The sequence below is a fragment of the Megalops cyprinoides genome, chromosome 10, assembly GCF_013368585.1.
Source record: "Megalops cyprinoides isolate fMegCyp1 chromosome 10, fMegCyp1.pri, whole genome shotgun sequence".
Taxonomy (NCBI): Eukaryota; Metazoa; Chordata; class Actinopteri; order Elopiformes; family Megalopidae; genus Megalops; species Megalops cyprinoides.
Window position 1 is genome coordinate 7,770,113 of NC_050592.1, and position 13,684 is coordinate 7,783,796.

The following is a 13,684-nucleotide window of genomic DNA, read 5'->3' on the forward strand; positions in this document are numbered from 1 at the left end:
TAAATCTATTACATTTCTGTATATGACTACCTCTCTAACGCCCGATCTTTAAGAACTGTAGTAGTTTAACAATTATTATATCAACAAGAAAGATTAAAGAATCTACCCATTTATCTTTCCCCCCTCCCCCAAACGGACACCGTAGTCCTAAATGAAAAATGGGCATGGTTTAAGAAATATTGATTCCAGCTTTAAACAAAGGTACGCTCAATATTACTTACCCCTAAATACGTCTTCGTTATCGGTGTGGAGTAGTGGTTACGACTCTGTCCTCGTAATCGTGCTCATAAAAATGACGGCAAGGCCTATTCGCCATAAATTGACGAAGTCTGCCTTGTCCGGCTTTAGAGAGATCTATCGTTAACCTGCAGGCTACACAAGTGAGTTACATTTGCAATTAGGAACTGTTAAACGTATTTTAATACGAAGAAGGCTAGGACCAAACTAACATGACAGAGAAAAAAGAGATATGCATCTGACGAAAAGGACAGGCAAAATACGTTGCCTAATTAATAGCCTACTCAGAAACCGAAAACAAGGTCTGAGATATTGTTTATGAAAAAGTCACATATTGTAAAATACAATAAGTACATATTTACAATTTATAGGTTAAGCATACAATAATTTAACATTATAACACTACAATAGATACATTACATTTCCAAAATGTCAATACAACATAGGCTGCAATAAGACAATATATGCGTTCAAAATTAGGCAGTTTCAAAGATTAATAATCACCACAAAAAAAACAAAAAAACTCTTGGAAATACCACAGTGAAAATGACTTTCAAATTAATGATACAATTCAAGGCATAGGCCAGCACTGCAAAATCGACATATCAAGTAAGCTGACAACACACCTAAAGGTAAAGAAGCCTGGTATGAAGCAAATATCTGACAACATGACAGTAATTCGAAAAATGTCGATCACTGTATTCAAAGGCGAGCTCCATAACCAGACATTAGTCCAGATTCATTACATATCTGTGTATATGACTTGACCCTACATTTGTGGTATTATTTAACAAACATTACATCCCTTAGATACATTTTCACCAATCTCTTACAGCATTCGGTAAAACCTATTCCTATATAACCTGGACATGTCAGCAGACACATACATTTCAGGGCACATTAATAGTAGAGGACTGAAATGTCGGCAGAAATTACCGATTTAATAAGCCTCTCCTTTAAAAATATTACACAAGTGACTTAGAGTATCTAATGCAGGGTACACCAGATGCAAATATTGCACTGTTGCACCTTTCATTTAAAAATTGGTCAATGGAACTATAGACTATCAGTTGGTTACACTGAGCATAATCATACAAAATAATTACTTTTGTAAGGTAATCAATTAAGTATGTTCTATCTAATCATCCTTAGATGATGTTAGAGACGGACATTTGTAGTATGTTACTGTCATGTGATTTTGTTGTATTTTCTCTTGCAGCGTATCTGTACAAATCTTAAAAAGCTATGAACAGTTTTAACTATATGCCTCCCCGCTGAAAATATCTTTCTCCTAAATATCTGCAGCTACGTTCTTTGCGGGGCCGGCGCTATGGGGGTGCTTAGGAGTGCAGTGCACCCCCAGTTGTCTCCTTCTATTCCAATGTCTACATAGTATTTATTACTGCTTTTTTTTTTTTAAAAGACATGACGTTTTGTGCCCCCCCCCTTGGATTGAGGTGCAGCCCTCTGTATTTTCTCCGGGTGTCAAGCCTGATTCTTTTCCCCGCTCTTGATTTCTACTCTCCAGATCAGTGGACCTTCAGGTGTGAGGTGAGGTGATGGGGCCGGGAGAACGCAAGGGGGCAGTGGGGGCAGAGGTACGGTCTCTCCCCCGTGTGCGTGCGGGTGTGGACCTTCAGGTGCTGGACCATTCTGAAGCTCTTCCCGCACTCCTCGCAGGTGTAGGGCCGCGCCCCGGAGTGGCTGCGGCTGTGCTTTCGCAAGTCCCCCGAATTGCTGTAGCTACGCTCGCAGTCGGGGCAGGGGTACGGCTTCTCCCCCGTGTGGGTGCGCTTGTGCTTGGTCAGGTCCCCGGACTGGCTGAAGCTCTTGCCGCACTCGGCACAGCTGTACGGTCTCTCCCCTGTGTGTGTGCGCCGGTGGGTTTTGAGGTGCTGGATGCGGCTGAACTGCTTGCCGCACACCGTGCAGTGGTAGGGTCTCTCCCCGGTGTGCGTACGCAGATGCTTCTTTAGCAGCCCCGATTCCCCGAATTTCCGCCCGCACTCCCCACACTGGTGGCCCTTCTCCTTGCTGTGCACCCTCTGGTGGGCCCTCAGGTTTCCGATAATTGCAAAATCTTTACCGCACTCTGTGCAACGGTATGGTTTCTCCCCCGAGTGGGTGCGCTGATGGGTTTTTAAATCCCCCTTGTGGCCAAATCTCCTTTCACAGTCCGGGCAAGGGTACGGTTTTTCCCCGGAGTGCGTGAGCTGGTGGGACGTCAGGTGGTTCATCCTCCCGAACTGCTTCCCGCAGTCCTGACACTTGAACGGCTTGAGGCCGGTGTGTATGCGCCTGTGTTTGCTCAGGCTACCGCTCTCCGAAAACCGCCTCCCACACTCGCCGCAGGCGTAAGGCCTTTCGCCGGTGTGCGTGCGCATGTGCACGCGCAGATTCTGGGTGGTGGTGCAGCTCTTGCCGCAGACGTTGCAGGCGTATCCGCCCTCAGTGGAGAGAGGTCCGTTTTCCACTGTCTCGTTCTGATCTATGCAGTTATGGGGGCCAGATCTCCCCAGAGCGCCGAAGCTTTTCCCGCAGTCTGCGCAGCTCAGGCGTCCGTCTGCGCAGACGGTGGCTAATTTGTGCCACTCCTTGCAGTGCTTCTGCAGGCTGGCCATGTAGTGGAAGCTGCGGGCGCACTGGGGGCAGGGGTGCCGTTTTTTAGGAGGGGTGCTGGGGTGAAGCTCACGCAGGTGGGCAGCCAGCCGCCGCTGCGAGGGGAACACCTGGCTGCAGTGCGGGCAGCTGTGCATTTTCTCCACTTTTGTTGTGCTGATTTTGCTCTGGGAGGCTCGGCTTCGGAGCAGCGCCAGGTACTGCTGCTGGTGGGTCCACTTGAGGTGCTTCTCCAGGTAAGAGACAGCGGTGAAGGAGACGGCACAGTGAGGGCAGGGGAAATACTCCGGACAGGACGCTGGGAGTCGGGAGAAGAAAAAAGAGATTAGAGGGATACCACATGAAGAAAGAGGGAGAAACATAAAAAATAAACATCAGGTCACAGGGCAGCAGGGAGAAAAGAGAAAAAAGCAAGTGGAATAAGACGGAATGGTGAGAAGACTTAATGAAAACATGCTACAAAAAAGTAAAAAAAATAGTCAGCATATTCAGGGCGATCTTCATGTATCTGAACCACTCAGTGCACCATGGGAAACGATAAGCCTTACAGAAACAAGAACGACACTGAATACACGTTTCACACAATACCACTCAGCATATTATTTGTTTCTTTCACTGTGCAGCCTACCTGTGCTGGCATGGTGGCCATCACTTTCCCCAGTGTCTGCATCATCCAGGGGACTCTCCTGTTTGAAATAAGTACGCTGCTCTTTGTTGTCCTCCCTTTTCACCTTGAACAAAGACGGATAATCCTTCACCTCTCCAACATGATGCCCGTTATCCCCAACCGACTCTGTTTTAACTGTGACCGCTTCTTGGCCTTTCTGCACAGAATCTGGCTCTGGCTTAATCCCAACCGACTCTGAATCACAGGACTTCACTTGTTTACAGTAGGTTGCTTTGGAGTCAACAGCAGAGTGAGCCAACTCGAGTTCGGTGAGCTCTTCCTTAATTTGGATCGCATGCACTTCAAAATCATTCGACTCCTCCTTGATCTGGACGGACCACTGCTTGAAGGAGGCCGACTGCACAAAATCTAATTTGTGAATGGGAGAAGTCGGGCACTGAAGCAGCTTTGATTCATGCTTAATTTGACCATCAAATTTTGGTGACTGTGGTTCAGAGTTCATGCGTCTTTTCCTCTGGACTATGTGCTGTTTGGGAGATTTGTCCTCCTTGTTGTAGTCTGACGCCATTTCAACAGGTTTGAGCTCCATGTTTCAGTCTAAAGTGCAAAAAGTCCAAATTCTGCTTCTTCTCCCATGACACTGGTATCCTGTTAGAAACAAATACAAACAAAATTATGATTACTTTCATTTAAACAACATATGAGTACACAGAACAGAATGGCAAAGCAATAGAAATAGGACAATTATGACGTTGTACTGAAAATACTCATCATCATAAAGACCCATACCGATTGTCGCGTGCCTCTGCCTCAGTTTTGCGCTGCTTTTTCCAATCAATATATGTCGATTGAGGCAATCTAACGTTTGGCTTCTTTGTTGTGATTGTATAAATAAGCATGGGCTCAATCCTGTCTTGGCTGTATACAGTATCACCGCTGTTCTGTACAGTAAGAGCTATCATGACACATGGCAACGACGAATAGCAGAAATACTCCCGTTATTTTCCGCATCTTTTCCGATCATTAAAAGTGACGACATCTACGACGTTGCAGCCAGGGTACATTAGGCTGCTAAATGTCTTGGCTGTATGGATATGCTTGAAAAACGGAGGAAAATACACGTTAAGTGAACGCCTATAGCTTGTATGGCTTTATCGACTGTAAACATTACATTATACTAGCTGACACTAATCACGATAATCACGACAGCTATTAAAATACTTACCGGAACTGTTGCTAGGTGCCTTTAGCTGTAATTTTTCACGCTTTCTTCATTTATTTATTCCTAACGGACAATAAAGGATAACACGGCCAGCAACAAGCCGTCCACATTCGGTGTAGCTAGCTTGTTGGCTAACGTTAGACAGGAAAACTAGCCATTTCATTTCAATGCAAAACCGGTCGAACATCACGGTTATTTTGTACTAGCCCAGCCATAATAATACAGCCCTGCCCATAATCATTTGCGGCTTGATTACTTTTAAATTGTTCACCGTGCAATAATCTTGTCACGTATCAACATCACACAGCTGTAGTGACCGGAAGAGCTGTGCTCGGGAGTGATGCAGCGTCTCACCAATCACGTCCCGCACGCTTCGGGTCCAGGATCCGGATGATGGCGATTGGTGCAAACGCTTTCCATCGCTCGCCAGACGCTCTTCCCCAGGGCCGCTTACGGAGCCTGGCGGCTGCAGGCGGTCACTCCGCTGCGGTGGGGTCATCGAGGGCATGGGTGATTTTTGGAGAAGGGTGCTTGAACGCATGAACGCAATGATGAACAACTGAAACTTGATCTACGCAGCGCACTGTACAAGTGTGTTGTGTCTATTTTAATAGCAATATAATCTGCGAACGTCTTAAAACGGTATTAAAATGATGAACCATACAGCGTCACATCACTTTGAATTGAAATAATGTCACCAGGCTTCATCAATAAGGTCCATTCAGCTGGCGTTTAATAGAGAAAACACAAAAGTACAGAAAGTAGTTCACTGATGAACACATCTCGTAACTTCCACTTTGTAGCAGACTCCAAGCCATGAAGGTGAGTCAGGGCGAGGAAAAACCAACTGCAAACAATTGCATGAACAGCAGAGTTCTCTTCTAAAAAAAAAAAAGACAAAGCAAAAATACTGTAAATGAATCAACCTTGCACAGAATACATTAACAGCAATAATATGAGAATGACAATGATGACAGAGAGAAAAAAAAATAAGTTTAGACACTTAGTGTAAGAAAGCGTGATTCACAGGTACAGAATCACCAGAATGGTTTTAAAGTTCAATATGCTTTGCATAAATTAAAATCAAAGACACTGGGAATAGGTATCTAACATTTAGAATAACCGTTTCATCATACATGAAAATTGTACAATTAAGCAAAGGTTCTGAATCAGTTGTCCAATATGGCCAACCAGTTCTTGCATGTGTTTGGCTATTGCTTTTAATGAGCAGGACCACTAAATTCATTCCATGTTCATAGCCTGAACCACCATCACCAAACACCTCACCTAATGGTGCCTGTTCACATTACAATAATCAAGATATGGCCTCCTCCATTTAAAATAATGTGGTTTGTTACTCAGTAAATACAAAATTTACTTGTACTTGTAACCGTTTCTACCCACTGCTTTTTCATCTAGAAAATATCTGAAGCAATGACCCAAACACTGGCCCCTGAAGGACATTATTTAAAATGGAGTGCCCATACGGTGGTGCACATACGCAAAGAGATTAGTAAGGCGGGCTTTTTTTTTTAGTGTAATGAAAGCAAAACTCTGTTTTGAATGTAACCATTTCCATCAGCACAAACATCATACAAAACACCTTCATACAGTACTCTTACAGTAACACAAAAAAACACAAATGCTTAAAAAGAAATACTGATCATTTTTCTTGTAGTGTACAATTTGGTTTCACACCATCTATCCAGTTTTTTTTTTTTTTGACATTCTCTCACCAGGAGAGTTTTCACACTGAGCTTGTAGTGTTTGGTATCTGCATTTCAAACTTAATCAAAATGGTTTCAACCAGCTCACATACGCATTCCTCCCAATTATCACATAAATGATGGAAAGACCAATTAGAATGCACCAAAAAATTCACATGAATTGCAGCTCCTTATGGCCGACACAGTCATCCATTCAAGGAGCTGGAACATCAGTCCAGCAAAAAAAAATAAAATTAAATTAAAAAAAGCCAAACTGTAAAGTACACATGATATCAAGTAAATTGGTTTCATATTTTTAACTTTTGAAGAAATATATCCAAGTAATAAAAAGGGGCTATCCTACACATCCTTCATTCATGGGACAAATAAGCAGCGTCCAACTGAATGGTTTCTCAATATCCTGCTTTTTCATATAATTAAGTAACAGAAAATTCCAAGAGGCTGGGTAGTAACGTTTGTTACACAAGATTTGTTTTTCTTAAACATGCTTATGCTCAGATACCTCTCCCATGAAGACAGTAGCGTTATGTGTGGACACAGACAGACTAATTCGACATAAGAAAACCCCTGACAGTACAGGGTTATATTCTACAGTACAGTAGAGCATACTATTACGATCACGTTCAACAGGCATTGAGGCGGCAAAGTTAGTGACCTCAGTAGAAAGGGGTACTATACAACTGGGTGTGAAATTATATGACAGTTAACATACAAACAGCTGTACTTGATAGCAAAGGCTGGGAGAATAAAGGCAAGTACAGGCAAATGCAACATTAGCTAAAAGAACCATTTATGAAGGCTAAGGGCATTTTTTGTATAACGGTACAGCTATACAGTTTGATTTAAATATAGGCCTGTTGCATAAAAGCATGCAATTGCCTAAGTTACTTCTTAATTAGTGTTTTTATCAATGGTGCAGTTTTATTAGCATAATACCACCTCAATCAGATGTTTTTTTTTTTTTTTGATGGACAAGACGACAGGACAATGATCACATTCTTGCACATTCAAGTGAACTGGTCACCGTGTTTTCCTGTTGCCTCCGACGATCATGACATTTGGATATGAAGCACGTCACTGGTCCATCTCCCACGCTGTTCACATCATCCGCTGTGTTCTCTGTCATTGGCCGAACCAATAACAACAAAATCTTCTGATAGGCTGTCATCTGCACTTCTGCCTCTACATTGGCTGCAGGCTGGATGCGATGTCACTGAGCTGAAAGCGTACTGTACTTTAACACATTGCTGAAGCCTCAAAATAGCAATAAAGGAAGGAGTAAAAGATAGTGTATGTACATATCTATCAACAGTTTCTCTCCAAACCCATTCTGCTCTCCCCTCTCCCTCCATAATCTCTCGACAGCCTTCGGCGGCCATCTTCTCACGCTCTCTCTTTGCTGTCCCCTTCAGCCTGTGCGCTCTGCTTTTTACATGGCCATGGTGGTGAGGTGCTGGTGGCCCAGAAGCCCTTTGCGCCCCCCGCCGGCACCCGGGTGGCACCCCCCGCTCCCGTGGCCGCAGTACTCCTGCAGATTCTGCCGCAGGGTCACCAGGGCGGAGCCCAGGCACGCCCGGTTGGGTGCCAGGATGCCGCCGGGCAGCTGGATAAGCACGGTGGCCACACCCGCCATGCCGTCGTCGGTGGGCTCGAGGGTGATGGGCCCCACCTTGAAGGAGGAGTACGAGAAGCCCATGAGCTGGGACAGGAAGGGGTCGGAGCGGCAGAAGTGCTGGTAGCCGCTGTGCGTGGAGGGGTGGTGGTGGTGGTGCGAGGTGGGGTTGGTCGTGGAGGTGGGGGCGTAGTGGTGGGTGTTCAGGTAATGCAGGGGCAGGTGCTGGCCGCTGTTGCCCCCTCCCAGGGCGAGGTGGTGGTGCAGGTGGGTCGTCGGACCCGAGCCGGGGTCGTGCTTGTAGGACGTGGCCCCCAGCCTCCCCCTCGGGCCTACCATGACGCCTCCCAGCTTTCCCGTTCTGGCGTGGGAGAGCGAGACGGTGCTGCCCCCTACCCCTCCAGAGGAAGGCAGGTAGATCAGCTGGGGCTCCTCGGGCTCCAGATAGATGGTTAGCTTGGCGAAAGGCCGGGACGCCATTTTGGTCATCTCCTGGATGTGCCGCCTCTGCTCACGGCGGAAATCCAGGAACTGCTTGACCTTCCACAGCAGGACGCAGACGGAGAGGAAGAGGAAGAAGCAGGAGAAGAAGACGGAGAAGAAGACGAAGAGGTCGATGTGCGCCTGGTCCTGCCGGAGGAAGAGCAGGCCCTGGGACTGGCCGTCGTGGGCGTCCGTGCCCACCCCTCTGAGGGCGATGTAGAAGCGGCTGGATTTGAGGGAGTGCACCTCGTGGGGGAAGGTGATCACCACCCTGTCCCGCACCCCGCGGACGATCAGCACGGTCTGCGGCTTCCACACCGTGATGTAGGAGATGAGGCCCTCGGCCCGCTCCTCCCGGATCTCGCGCTCCGCCCCCTGGGGCTTGCTCTGGAGCTGCAGGGAGTGGTTGGGGAGGAGGGGCGAGGAGAGGCTGGAGGTGGAGTTGGCGAACACCTTCATCGGGGAGGGCGGCACCTCCTTGTCCCCCTTGGCGCCGTCGTCCTCGATTTTGACGGTGTGCACCCCCGTCTGCCGGTCCACCTCCACGATGAAGGTGTCGTGCGAGTTGGAGACGTACACCTCCACCTCCCCGAAGGTGACGTCGATGGTGACGCGGATGTCCACGTTGGTGAACTTGGGCTGGGCAGCGAAGAAGACAGTGCGGCCCCTGGGCAGGTTGCGGATGTTGGGCTCGTGGAAGCAGTTCGACTGGGAGGTGGGGTCGAAACAGCACTCGTTGTCCACGTTGAACTGCCGGTAGCACTGCCTGCCGTTGATCGGTGTGCCGTTGAAGGAGTCTTTGCACTTGGCGCACTGGGATACAACAGGAGGAAGGGATTAAAAAGCACTGCATTTATGTATTACAGTAGTACAACAATCACGTCCCACTCGGGATTTGAACTTGCATCTGGTTGAAAGCACAGCACCCTGAACACCACTCCACACTGTATGCAAGTTGCACTCCACAGCAATGGAAGTCACAACAAATATGGACACTTTGCTAAGGAAATACAAGATGTGACATTATACAATTACACAAATGCTATATGCAAAAGTTCTCCAGCACTGTGGCACCTCCAGGTCATGTGTATATTGCACATTTACATTATTATCATTTCATTATTTTCCAAAATATATTTGGTGATTTGGGCCAAATAACATACTGAGAATTGGATCTTTTAGAGCCGGTGTTTTTGTGAAGCAGCTGAGCTCGATGTTAGCGAAGGCGGGGTTCAGCGAGAGTGGCTACGCACCTGCTGCCTGTAGCAGTCCTTCCTGTCGCTCTGTGCGCTGTTCAGGCAGGACGACGTCTCGGTGTTGTTCTGGCACGGGCAGCCAGTGCCGTCGTGCTCGTTGCAAGTGTCCGCGTGGCCGTTACACTGACACCTAGAGGCGGGAGGGCAGCATGGCAGTCCAATTACACATTAATAGTTATACCACTTTTTCCACCACACTGTCATGATCGTTACACTATCGTCACTTAGCAGACACACTTATCCAGACCGACTTACATACAGTAGGTTACAATTTTATCCATGTATACAGGTGGATAGTTACTGAGGCAACTGTGGGTTAAGTACCTTGCCCAAGGGGGAATCTAACAGGAAACCTTCCGGTTAAGAGTCCTACTCCTTAACCACAATGCTAATCTGCTGCCAAACTGGTGACACGAAAACCCCCCGAAAACCCCGAACTGCACCCCCTGTACCACCACACGACCTCTATGACCCGGTCTGTCCACTCACTTTTCACATTTCCCCTGCAGCAGGAAGTAGCCGCTGAGGCAGCTCTCGCACTTGTCCCCTACGCTGTTGTTCTGGCAGCTCACGCACATCGCGTTTTCCTCTGAAGGCCCCTCCGTCACCCACTGCACAATCTGAAAGGCAGACAGACGGGTTAATGCAGACCAGACTTAACTGCTGAACTGTGCACTACACCGCGGGGTCTACGCTAAGCCTGGATTCAGCTACACCTACGAGTGTCTGGGCATTTTATCACGTTAGCGTGCCCTCTACGTATATCACTTGGCTCGGGCAGACCCTGGCACCACTAGGCTCACCTTCCGATATGACACTGAACGTGGCCAAATGAGGAAGCAGGTACGTCTACTGTGATGTTGTGGAATGACATTTGACGAGGATGTTTTCATTCACACACGCATTCCTTAAACAAACAGTGCAATAAAGAAAGGCCTTTGCTTCCTGTCTTGTTGTGATACTGCGAGAAACGGGGAAAAAAAGAAGAACATGCAACACTGACACAATGGAATTCTAACAAAAACTCAGAGGGACAGAAAGTAAGAGGACAGTGACGGTTTCACAAGAACAAAAGTGTGAAAAGGGCAAGACAGCAATACTTTACACTCCCACATACAGACAGTCCCTTCTACATACACAAACATCCTGTCTAATACGCTACAATGATGATGAGAGGGCAGAGACAGACAGACAGACAGAGGCAGGCAGACACACAGTCACAGACACAGTCTCACACACAGACAGAGTCACAGACACTCCCAAGGCTCCCAGGTCTCTGCTTACATTCTCTGGATCCAGGGGGTACTCGTCGGGGTGATCCAGGGCCCTCTTGTACTCATCTCGGGACAGGCACACGGCACTGTTGCCCCGGCAGAGCTCCCGGCAGGGCCGGCACGTCCCCCCGCCCACTGCCGAGCCCACGAAAAGCGGCTTACACTTCTCACAGTGCTGGCCCTGTCCGGAGAGAGAGGTGCGCGCACTGAGACCACTGACACAGCGCACATCAAAACCAAACTGAGGTGGATTCAGTGAACAGTACAGTGTACATGCACCTCCCACACACTGGGAGGAGGAGAGGGAAGCAGGAGAGCTTTCGCCTGCCTTTGTGCACTACACCATTGACCCACAAACCTCCCACTCGAAGGACCAGCTTGGAGTTGCGTCAGCAGTGCAGCAATATGCCGGCGATCACTTTTTTACTGTGAAGTACTGTGAAATGTGAATGCATGTAACGGAATGTAACATGTCCTATGGCCATTTCTGGTGCATTCACAGTGCGTGTACGCAAGCTTTACGAAACTGACTGCAGTCTGGATGAGGTGTGTCCTCAGGCAGTAGCAGGGACACCCTGCCTCCTCCGTGAGGCCCTTCATTAGGGAAGCCGGCCGTCGCGACACTCACCATGGTGTTGTTGTGGCACTCCAGGCAGACGTCGGGCTTGGACACGCCGGCGCAGTTGCTGTGCTTGTTGCAGCGGCACTGGGAGGAGCAGTTCTCCCCCACGAAACCGAAGTGACACTGACACACCCCCGGCGACACGCAGGTCCCGTTCACGCACCCCTGGGCGCACACTGGCTCACACTGCCCGGAGATGCTGGCGGGGACAGGGGGAGGTGAAAGGGGGGGGTCAGTACTGCTTCACACAGTGGGCTGATCGTCTCAATCCATGCTTCACTTCTGCCGCCGGTCAACAGTCGCTCCCTTGGTGTCTTGCTTTTTTTTAAACCTTAATTTTTTTATATATATTTATTTATTTTAGATTTTACTGGCATGAGTTTTTGCAAGCAATTTCCTTTTTGGACTAATACTATCTATCTATCTATCTATCTATCTATCTATATATCTACCTATCTATCTATCTATCTATATATCTACCTATCTATCTATCCATCCCTCCACACCATCACTAATAACCTCCCATCACTGTATCTCCGCATATGCTGTAGATTCTATACGATACCATGGCTCTCCCAGGTCACTCTGTCGGTTAAGTGCGGTGGTAACCATGAGACTGTCATCGTGGCGATGATAACGGCGTGACGTTTTTACCTGCTGAGCACGTAGCCCTGCCGGCAGGTGCAGTGGTAGCCCTGGGGCAGGTCGTGGCAGTCCTGCGTGCTGTTGCAGTGGTGGTGGCCGTTGGCGCACTCGTCCTCCTCGGGGCAGTGCAGGAAGGACCAGCTGCTGTTGCGCTGGGGGCACACCCCCTCGCTCACTCCTGAGGCACGGGGTGGGGGGAGGGAGAAACAGGGCAACGGGCACGCTGGTTAATGCAGCGATGTGCTCTGATAGCAGCGATAACACCACATCTGGCATCCATGAGAGTGAGTAACAACCACTCCAATTTTTACAGTACATTATCGTCATTTAGCAGATGCTCTTACCTAGATCAACTTGTATTACATTTACATTCATTTATTTGTCAGACAAAGCAACTTAGAAGTGAGGCAGAGTACAACACAAGTGGTTATAATTGTTACATGTTACCAATTTATACAGCTGGATATTTACTGAGGCAGTTGTGGGTTAAGTACCTTGCCCAAGGGTACAGCAGCAGTGCCCCAACAGGGAGCTGAACCAGCAACCTCTCGGGTTGCGAGCCCTGCTCCTTAACCACTATGCTATGCTGCTGCCCCCTGTTCCCCCCCCCCCTACTGCTTTACCCCTACTGTCAGCTCCTCTGTAACCCTCCCCTAAACTCGACCCCCCTGGCGGCCCTCACCATCCAGGCCCCCCTGCAGGCAGCGGCCGGCCCCGTTGCCCCCCCGGGCGGCACACCAGCCGCACTGCGGCCGGGCGATGCACTGGGAACACTGGGTGAGCTGGGAGCACTGGGGCGAGCAGGAGTCCCCCCCGGAGAGCAGCCTCCCGCACTGGCCTGCTTCACAGCGCAGCGGCACAAAGGACGGGCTGAAACACTGCGAGCGAGAGAGAGAGGGAGAGGGAGAGAGAGGGGGAGAGAGAGAGGGATGAGGAGGGAGAGAGAGAGGGATGAGGAGGGAGGGGGAGGGGGAGAAAGAGAGAGAGAGAGAGAGAGGGATGAGGAGGGAGAGAGAGAGAGAGAGAGAGAGAGAGAGAGAGAGGGAGAGAGGGGGAGAGGAGGAGACAGACCGGGGGGAGAGAGAGGGACACAGAGAGAGGGAGAGGGAGAGAGAGAGAGAGAGAGAGAGAGAGAGAGAGAGAGAGAGAGAGAGAGAGAGAGAGAGAGAGAGAGAGAGAGAGAGAGAGGGAGAGGGAGAGGGAGAGAGGGAGAGAGACAGGGATGAGGAGGGAGGGGGAGGGGGAGAAAGAGAGAGAGAGAGAGAGAGAGGGATGAGGAGGGAGGGAGAGAGAGAGAGAGAGAGAGAGAGAGAGAGAGAGAGGGATGAGGAGGGAGGGGGAGGGGGAGAAAGAGAGAGA

General features: G+C 48.8%; 2 protein-coding genes across 2 annotated transcripts in view; both read right to left on the reverse strand.

The window, feature by feature from the left end:
• Positions 1 to 1,672: 1,672 nt before the first annotated feature.
• LOC118784395 (zinc finger protein 883) lies at positions 1,673 to 3,884 on the reverse strand (the record flags this gene model as incomplete). Its single annotated transcript, XM_036538628.1, has 2 exons — positions 1,673 to 3,154; positions 3,485 to 3,884. Coding segments are annotated over 2 exons (1,788 nt in total), but the record flags the coding sequence as incomplete, so codon positions are not given.
• A 2,885-nt stretch (positions 3,885 to 6,769) lies between these two features.
• Positions 6,770 to 13,684, reverse strand: part of megf8 (multiple EGF-like-domains 8) — a 31,670-nt gene continuing 24,755 nt past the window's right edge. Inside the window, exons 38-44 of the mRNA XM_036538108.1 lie at positions 13,008 to 13,203; positions 12,335 to 12,503; positions 11,687 to 11,879; positions 11,069 to 11,239; positions 10,274 to 10,404; positions 9,782 to 9,914; positions 6,770 to 9,341 (exon numbers count right to left, since the gene is read on the reverse strand). Coding sequence (XP_036394001.1) covers positions 7,863 to 9,341; positions 9,782 to 9,914; positions 10,274 to 10,404; positions 11,069 to 11,239; positions 11,687 to 11,879; positions 12,335 to 12,503; positions 13,008 to 13,203 — 2,472 coding nt within the window. The 3' untranslated portion in view covers positions 6,770 to 7,862. The remainder of the gene's footprint in view (positions 9,342 to 9,781; positions 9,915 to 10,273; positions 10,405 to 11,068; positions 11,240 to 11,686; positions 11,880 to 12,334; positions 12,504 to 13,007; positions 13,204 to 13,684) is intronic.